Here is a 9,568-nt window from a genome sequence, read left to right as displayed (position 1 = left end):
CCCTTCTGTTCTAGAAGCTTCTCAGAAACTATGTGGAATTGGGTTGCGGAGGAAATGCATTTTGGGATTGAAGAACATTGATGTATATGAATTTGGTAAGTTACTTTATTAATTGGTACCGTTAGTGTTAGTTTGAAATTATGAATGCTAAATTTCACCACCCCTTTTTTATTGCTTATTGAAATTTTTTAATTGTTTACTTAGTGCAATGTTCACTATGCAAAATCCAAACTTTTATTGTAGTTATTGTTTGGGAAATTTATGTTTTTTATTGCAGGTGTTTATGCTGATGATAAAGACATAAAGAGATGTCTTTCTGAGAAATATGGGAGATTTTCTGCGTCCCAATTGAAGGGCAATAAGGAGTTTACTGAAGATCTTCTCGAAAATGATATACCTATGACAGTAAGGCTTCAAATTGTTTATAGCAAATTGAGCATTAACTCTGTGCGTAGTGCATTTGAAGAGTCTGTAGGAATCAGATTGCAAAAATATGGGGGATCAGACAATAAAGAATTACTTCACAGGTACTCCCTCCGGATTTATTTATAAGCATTTTCGGATTGATTGAGAATTAGTCTTTATTTTTATTTATAAGCATTTTCGGATTTATTTATTAGTTTCTTCAACTTGTGTTATATTTTTCGGATTGATTGAGAATTAGTCATTATATATTTATATGTACTCCCTCCGGATTTAATTATAAACAAAATACACTCATTAAGGATGTTACATAACTGCATCTAATTTTATTGATTTCATGCAAAAGAAAAAAGAAATACAATTATTAACTCACTCCTAATTATTATGATCATTTTCCACACCATTAAGGAATTAATGCAAAGATATTTTTGAAACAATGTCATTAAATATGGATAGATTAGTTAACTTTTTGTTTATATTTGAGGGCAACAAATGCAAGCACTTATTTGCTTATAATTAAGCAAAGACAGAGTACTCTTGTAAGACTTTGATAAGTTTTTGTCGAACAATAAACATATACGATGAAGCATTGACACATACACCAAACACGACACTAACATTCACACATTGACGTTACCAATGATTTGAGAAGATAGAAACATACAATTGTCATTACATGTGTCGTGTCAGTATCGAACACTAAACTCACTTTAAATTTGATTTGTCAGTGCTACATAGAACATATATGTGGATATCACTATAACACTTGAGAACTCTCTTTAATTTATCTTATGCTTGTTGCGGGGACGCTGGCTTTTGGCTGATATTAAGCTGGAAGCATTGTCTTTTCTCTTTTCTTTTTCTTCTCGTGCTCTAAATGAGTCATATATGGCCAGAGTAATAAGGTGGTTGGGAGGAGGAATATATGGGTTAGAGAGATAACATTTATAACAAGTAATTAGTAATTTTGTCGTTAAAAAATCACTCAAATATATGTGATTTGTGCTTTAAAAAGTGAAAAGCATTTTATAATTGTTAATGTTATCTTAGATCTAATAAACCATTTAAAATTTTATTCCAACTGTTTATTCATAAGACCCTTTGTGAAACCATCATAAATCCAATTGGGTTAGAATTTTGTGTTGCATATTGTAGTTATACTTGACTTGCAGACTTTGATGCAGGTTTACTTCACAGTTTAAAGATGAAATCAAAATACCTCGTGGATCTGTAATCCATCTCACAAGAGAGAAGGGTCATGTTCTTCGTACAACGAGTAAGATATCCTTCCCCATGTTCGCATTTCCATCTTCTCAACTTTCAGAATTATAAAACAGTGCATACATAATCTTTGTTGTGCTTCATGAACTCTTCATATAAGGATAATTCAGATCTTCTGAACTGTGGTTTCAGAAGATTCAGTTCATAAATCATGCATTGTTTATACATTTCCTCATTTTTCAATTATTATTGAGTCTAACTGAAGGAGTGTCCCCTGATATACCATATTCCAAAATAACTAGTGGCTACATGGATACTTATAATTTGAATGGAGACAAATCCACAATAATATTACATTTACACCTTTCCAATTATAAGGAAATTGGTGGAAGCGAAACTATTATTACTCTTTTATATTTGTAAACTTGACAATTTGACTATGTGAAAGAGTTGTCTCAAATGAATTTATGTAATTTGGAAATGTGAATGATATGTATTCTCCTTTTCTGTTTTGCATCAAACATTTTATCAAATTGGCTTTCGTTTCACTTGTACCCTGCTTAAAATAGCAAGTTTAAAGTATCTAGTATCTTATAGACATTTGTGAAGGTTTCAACTATGTAGGTGCTTTCAAATTGGAACTGGTACATTAGTGCATTGTATTCATATTCTTTAAACCATGCAAATCTTTTAGAGCACCTAGTATTAGGTGTTTTAAAGAATATGAATACTATTGCAAATCTGCAACTAGTATTAGGTGTTTTAGTCGCTTTTGTAGGATACTATTGCTAGAGAGAGCGGAAATAAGTGGTAGTTATAGGCAATTAATTATTAGGCCGAATTATGTTATTAGACAATTATTTAATAAATAGAGAACATGAAGGAAAAGTCAGTAGGCAATTTTTTGGGACTAGATATTGATTGAGAGAGACCAAACTTTCAATTTCGTGGAAGGGAGAGACCTAGATTCTCAAATTTCTTGGATAGGAAGTGTTTATCTTAATCTTCCCTTGTTTTCTCTCTTGTAGACTAGATTTCCTATTGTAATCCGAATTTTGGCCACAGAAACCAGAATTGTGCAACTAAAGTCAGTTATTTCGTTTATATTTCTATGTTCAGTACCAGTTTATCATATTCTTGTTAACGTTACAATACAAAAAGAGTCTTTGACGTCAAATTTATGTCTTGGTTTTTGTAGTTGATGGGCAAGAAGTGGGAAGCATCCAGAGTAAACTCCTATGTAGGTCAATCCTAGATTTATATGTTGGCGAGGATTCATTTGATAAACAAGCCAAAGAAGACATAAAGTTCAACATGGTTTCTTACCTCCAAAGTTAAACTGCTCAATGAAAATCTTCTCTAAGACATTGGTTCATCCTCGTTACCTCCATGCCTGTAGTAATTTTTATTTGATAAATCCCTTGGGCTTCAAGATTGATATACCATGAATTTAGTCATATCTCATTATTATCTTTTAGCTTGCAACTTTTTTTAGCTTTGACTATAAAATGTCATTCATTTTATTTTTTCCCAACTCGGGAAGATTTACCCTGTAGAAGGGTAACCTATTTGATGTTAAGAGATATTATTGTATCTATTTTTGGACACCGATGATGCTTTTCGGTATATATCACCCCTAATCAAACTAATAGTCAACGTGTCTATAATAAATAGATTGTATTTTTTTTTTTTATCAAAAACCTTGCAAGTTTCTGGATTATTGATTATTTTAAAAATTGTGGGATTAAAAACGTTTCCTAAAATAATGTCTTAACTCTTCGATAATACCAAGAAAAAAAATTAATTTATATACAAAGGTATCTCTTCGTGACTTGTTCCAAAGAATGTGTCGTGTTTCAAATTGATATGCTTGATATGGCTTATGGTGGGAAAACGTGCTAACTTTCCAATGGTAGTCAAATGACCTACCATCCATTGATATGATGTTTAAATTTTTAGATATTTTATTGGATGAGGTTTCAGAAGGGTAACTTATTGCTACTTGTTGCACTTGTTTTTATGGTCCTAGAATTTAATCAATTTATAACATCTAAATTTTTATGTGAAAACATTATTTCAGTATATAAATTAAAGTGCAACAAAGGTTCATTTAATTAGAATGAAAGTCAGGTCTTGGTCTTTAAAAAAAACAAATTAATCATAAAGTATATATGTAATATTAATTCAATTAATAAATATCAATATTATTACATTGATTTGTGATTGGTTAGGAGTATAAATTTGTAATTAGCGATGTAATTTTTTTTCATAGATAATGTATCAAAATTAATCTTTAACTTAAAAATAATTATTCTTCAGTAAAAAAAAGTACTAAATAAAAAATTATATGATTACACTATAATTTTTCTAATAATTGTCAAATTTAGTTTTAAGAGGCTCCTGGACTTAATGGCCCTATTAGCTTAACTGCTATTTAAATTAGCTACCTGAAAAATAATTAGAATTTGAAATTTCAAGAGTTCCAACAAAGTACCTAACCCAAAGAGATGAGAAAATGGCTATTGAAACTACAAACAACCAAGTTGATGAGTATGTCTATAGTATTATTTTATTAGTAACTAAAATTTACATTTATTAGTAAAGTTTTTTTATAAGTATACTTTTTCTTTATATTTTTTATATTAGTTTCACATATTTGTTATTGAAATTTTTTTAATTTTGTTCTAGGTTATTATTATTATTATTTATGAATAATCTATGGTGGAAAAACAGACAATGACTTCTTTTCCCACCCCTTATATTCTTAAAAACCATCAAAATATAACTCTAGATTGACCCATTCGGAAGCTATTGAGAAGTGGAAAATGAAGCTATGAAAACAGATACCAGCAGCCTTGAGGCAAATAATTCATTAAATATAGTGAACCATGCAGTTACACAAAAGTCCTCAAGGAATCAATGATTTGTTTCTCAGCTTCCACCTAGGATATTTTGAAACAAATGATAATTAATGCTATACAGATTGCACTATAAAGATTAAAAGAATTATTATCAGTCAACCTCGATGTATCTTCATCACGATCAGAAGCCGCTGCTTTTCACTTTCTCGGGGCCAAAAAGATGTTATCTTACAACAAACTCAATATTCAAAACATCATAGTCGTCTGGAAGGGATCCAAAGAGCTGGCCAAGTGTGGTGAATACGGCTGCATATTGCACTGACAATATCATAATACCTCAATAACATCCATACATGTTAAGGATAGCTTGTAAATATTCAAAATCGGCTCATCCAGATCACCACATTCTGCATGACGAAAAATATTGCCCATCACATGTTAACTTGGCACAAAATACCCAGCCGACGAATGAGCAAACAAAAATATAATCTGACGGTGAAGGGACACTCTTCTTGATAATCATCTGGAACATGACAGCAGACAAATTGCTTTCATTGAAACCTAGAAGCAAAGCAGCTGATTTAAGCAAGTGTGGAAAGCAACAAAAAAATGCTTCACATCTAACTCTTGGCAATAGCTTAATGTAATTTTGTGCTCATATTGCTTGTTTCAGATATATGAGGAGACTATCCAATAAACAAGGTGACCAAAAACTCATTCCCTCCATTCCTTTCAATTTTTGGTCCAACATCTGCAAGCAACAATGTGAAAGTGAGTATAGAAAACATGACTCTCATAATTTTATTTTTATTATCACGACGCTATGTAGTCGTCTGGGTCCCTACAATAGCATTATTGATATTGTGCTTCCAGTTTAATGACTTTTTATCAAACCTAGCAGACTAAACAACAATATTTATATTTATTATGAACAATGGACAAACATAACAAGTAATATTGATAGTACACATTATGAAAAAAATGGCTTACAGGTTTACATGTAAAGATTAACTATTGATTGAATAAAATGTTATTTGAAGGGAAAAATTACATACTTTGTTTCTCCAGCTTCTACATCAGAAGAGGAACCAGATCAATAAGTTTATGTCCCACGAATTTACATTGCCAACCGAACAATGTTATTTCATTTCTTGTGTCGTTTTGCTCTTAACCTGGGAAGATGATGGACATTCCTCCCCTTCTCCATCATCTGCCGTAACACTTTTCGAGCTCTAGAAAGCTTTCCAGCCTTTCGTAGGCTGCTTACTAACGTACTATAGACAACAAAATTTGGACTACAACCTTTGGTCTCCATTTCCTTAAGCATAAAGCATGCTTCATCAAACTTTCCCGCCATACATAATCCACGAATCATGGAATTGTAGGTAAATACATTTGGGATTAGTCCTCTAGAAATCATCTCATCAAACATTTCCTGAGCTTTCTCGAACTCACGGGCCACCACATATCCGGTGATCATTACCGTGTATGCTACCACATCCGGCATGCATCCACATCTCACCATTTCATCGAAAAAATATTGGCAAGCATCCATATTTCCTGATCTGCTCAGTCCATCTATGAGTGTTGTGAAATGGACAACAGTTGGCTCTATACCTCTTTCTCTCATGTGATTCAAAAGATCAACAGCAGCAAGCGGTTTGTCCCCTCTACCGAGAACATGAAGAATAATATTATAAGTATGAAAATCGGGAGAAAGGCCATTTTTTCCCATCTCATTGAGCAACATATGAAACTGATTCAACTTCCCAAGTCTGTACTTCGCAAGCATGATAATATTATACGTCAAAACATCCGATGAAAAACCGTCAAACAACATCTGTCCATAAACCCACTCGATCAACTTGTACTGATTCAACCCAAGAAGACAATGCAGAATTGCATTATAAGAGTGCCTAAAAGGCCGGTAATTAAACGACTTCGACTTTATAAACTTTATCACCAAATTCCTAGCGAAACCCGCCTTGCCGCTACCACAAATCAAGATGTTGAAAGTGCGAGCCGTGGCAGGGAAACCCTTCTCAATCATCTCATCAACAAGTCTCCACATTGCCTTAAACTCCTCACACTCCACAAATATCTGCATAATCAGGTGATAAGAGTTAACCGTATGACAATAACCCTCCTTCTGACCACACCACACAAAAAACTTATATGCCAATTTCGCAAGTGTGCTCTTGTTTTCACAATTCACCTCTCTCAACACCCCATACAAAACCTCTCTAACCAAAATCCACGTCGGCCGAATACTCAACTCGTCTAAAGCAACCCTAATTTCAAAATCCAACCCGTCTCTTCGAAGAACCTCGAGAACTCTCTCAACATTCATCCTAAAATTTACTAACAACCGATCTCTAACAAAATATGTCCTTTGATTGTATCCAGAACAATTTTCCTCATCATTCAAATTGATGTTTTCCCTCTTACCATTTCCTAACAAACTATCTCTAACAAAAAACTTTCTTTGATTGTATCCAAAACAATTTTCCTCATTATTATTATTCAAATCCACAACATTTTCACATGAAGCTACAACCATTTTTTTCAGAGGCTCCTCAACCAATTCAAACCCGGTTCTAACAACCTCGTCATCCGCGCGAAACGGTTGGTCGCTTAGCTTCCTTGTAACATTAAAACATTGGGAAATTTTATGAACCATCCTATGACCTAAGAGGGTAATTGAATTCATGATTCGAATCCATCATCCTCTTTGAAATGACGACGTTATGGAGCTAAGATGAATTGATTTTCCTGATGACAGAATTTGATTTCCGATCAAGATTAAAGGTTTGGAGAAGCTCATTGCGGTGATGAGAAAATGAAGGGATGAAAAACAGTACCTTGTGGGACGAGAAATTGAGGCGATTGACAAGAAATTGAGGCGTCATGGCGAGGGAGAGAGCATGGTTGCTACTGGAAATTGAAACTATGCTCACTCTCAACGATCTACGATTGCAACAGAATCGTTCTCACGCGATTCCAAAAAACATGATTTTCGGGTCGTATTTTGCGACCCACATCCCTAAAACCAAAACCGTAACATAGAGTTCCTACATCCCTCCGAGGACTTCCACACCGTCACTTATATTTTTCGACCATCAAACTATTGAACAAATGGGAACAGAAAGATACTGTTGCTCTGTGTCAAGCAACTTCCTTCCAGAACTAGAAAGGGAATTAGGGTAGAGACTACAGTTGGGCTCATTTTTTTTGGGCCTGTGTGAATCATTAAATGGGCTATTTTTTATGGGAATAAATAACTGAAAAATTTAACTTTCCCATTTCTATATCTATAACTCCATAATTTTTTTTAAATGTTCATTATACCTTTTTTTTATTATTTTACTAATTCAAAATTTTTGTTTTTACCATTTCATCTTTTTTGGAGTGAGAAAAAAAAATTCCAACAATTTACGAAAAAAAAAATTTAAATAATTTCAGAAAACACCTTATATTTTCAATTTTTTTTAAATTTTGCGGTACAAAAGATTAGAAGATTTTTATCGGAAAACTTTAAAGATTTCTGAATATTTTCGGTACATAATGTATTTCCGAAAAACTTTCTAAGAAAGATTTTTGGTATACATCATTTTTTTAATTTTATTATTTTTATAAATTTTAACAGACGTAGATAAATCGATACTATTATCGCATAAAATATGCGTCGATACTACAAATATTTTTGACATCGATCAGGTATGAATAATTGTAATTAATATTAATATTGTAAAAATATATTCTTATATTAGCAGAAAACTTTCTTCAATTTTTTTCGATAGAGAACGTGTTTTTGGTAAACTTCAGACAAGTTTTCCGATACACGTCCTTTTATTAATACACCATAAATAATAATTAACACACCATAAATATTTTTAAATAATACACCATAAATAATTAATAATTAATACACCGTAAATTGCCGCCTTCTACGACATTCACAAATTATTTGCGGAGCAACATCTATAGACGATTCTTCCTACAACTTTGTCTCTATCTCTAGCCCTATCAACTGAAAAAAAAAAATAGTTAAAATCAAATTAATTAAATAAATACTAATAACAAAAAATTAATTAAAAAAAAATATCAAACAACTACCGAAAACACATGTGTATGAAGTTTTCCAATAGCTTTCTGAAATATTACGTCGAAGTTTTCTAGAATGGAAATTGTGTACCGGAAAACTTAAAAAAAAATATTACGGAAAGAAAATATTTTTTTGACACTTAATTTCGAAAATGTTGAAATGAAGAAATAAAAAAAATAATAACTTTTTATATATACGAAGATATTTTAGTATTTTTCTTTTCTTTTCAAAGTTATATAAATAAAAGAGGGGTAGATAGTAAAATTTCCAAGGACTAAAGGTTTGGAAACAAATAAAGAGAGGGTAAAATATATTTGTTAAAATAGAGTCATATCACTAATTAAAAAATATATTATATAAAAAAATAAAAACAACTAAACTATACTATACTTATTATACTTTTTTTTTGGTAATTTTTATGTTGGTAACATGTTACGATTTTTGTTATAATACTATGTTTTACGATTTTGGTGAACCCTGCCCATTAGGTAGAATCTCAATTCTCACAGTATTGTAGGCCTCCCTAAAAAACAAACTTTTTATTTAAAAAAAAAGGTTTAAATATTTTTTTATTTAAGAAAAAATGTCTCATATTTTAATATTCTTGAAACTAATTTTGATAAAATTTTATATAAATTAAATAAAATATTTTGTTTTTATTGCAAATTATTTAATACTTATGTCAGTAAACTAAATTAGTTAATTAAGACAATAGGGATGAGAGAAATATTAATTATAAATTGAATAATCATAGTATAAAAATTGAGTACATCGTTTATATGAGAAATACTACTTATAAATTGAGAGATCGTGAAACAATTAGTGAGTTGGTATAACATATACACATTATTTTCTTCTTTAACTAAAATATGAAAAATTTTACATGATTCCGTAGAACCGTTGAAATGTCTTATTTCATTCTCTTAAAAATAGAAAAAATAGATTTGAAAATGCCATT

The 9,568-nt window shown here is 31.4% G+C and overlaps 2 protein-coding genes across 2 annotated transcripts in view; one reads left to right on the top strand and one right to left on the bottom strand.

The window, feature by feature from the left end:
* The window catches only part of LOC101506828 (fatty-acid-binding protein 1), a 5,237-nt gene extending 1,944 nt beyond the window's left edge, over nt 1-3,293 (top strand). The window contains exons 2-5 of the mRNA XM_004493616.4: nt 1-95; nt 278-527; nt 1,608-1,699; nt 2,843-3,293. Of these exons, the coding sequence (XP_004493673.1) occupies nt 1-95; nt 278-527; nt 1,608-1,699; nt 2,843-2,982 (577 nt within the window). The 3' untranslated portion in view covers nt 2,983-3,293. The remainder of the gene's footprint in view (nt 96-277; nt 528-1,607; nt 1,700-2,842) is intronic.
* A 1,195-nt stretch (nt 3,294-4,488) lies between these two features.
* On the bottom strand, nt 4,489-7,722 carry LOC101506282 (uncharacterized). The gene is made up of 3 exons (XM_004493615.4): nt 7,367-7,722; nt 5,561-7,277; nt 4,489-5,256 (listed from the first exon to the last, which is right to left on the bottom strand). Exon 2 carries the CDS (start codon nt 7,213-7,215, stop codon nt 5,650-5,652), a length of 1,566 nt encoding a protein of 521 aa, XP_004493672.1. The 5' UTR covers nt 7,216-7,277; nt 7,367-7,722; the 3' UTR covers nt 4,489-5,256; nt 5,561-5,649.
* Nucleotides 7,723-9,568: the final 1,846 nt, after the last annotated feature.

The sequence above is a fragment of the Cicer arietinum genome, chromosome 3 (genome assembly GCF_000331145.2).
Source record: "Cicer arietinum cultivar CDC Frontier isolate Library 1 chromosome 3, Cicar.CDCFrontier_v2.0, whole genome shotgun sequence".
Classification (NCBI taxonomy): Eukaryota; Viridiplantae; Streptophyta; class Magnoliopsida; order Fabales; family Fabaceae; genus Cicer; species Cicer arietinum.
This window is presented reverse-complemented; position numbering and strand designations above follow the sequence as displayed.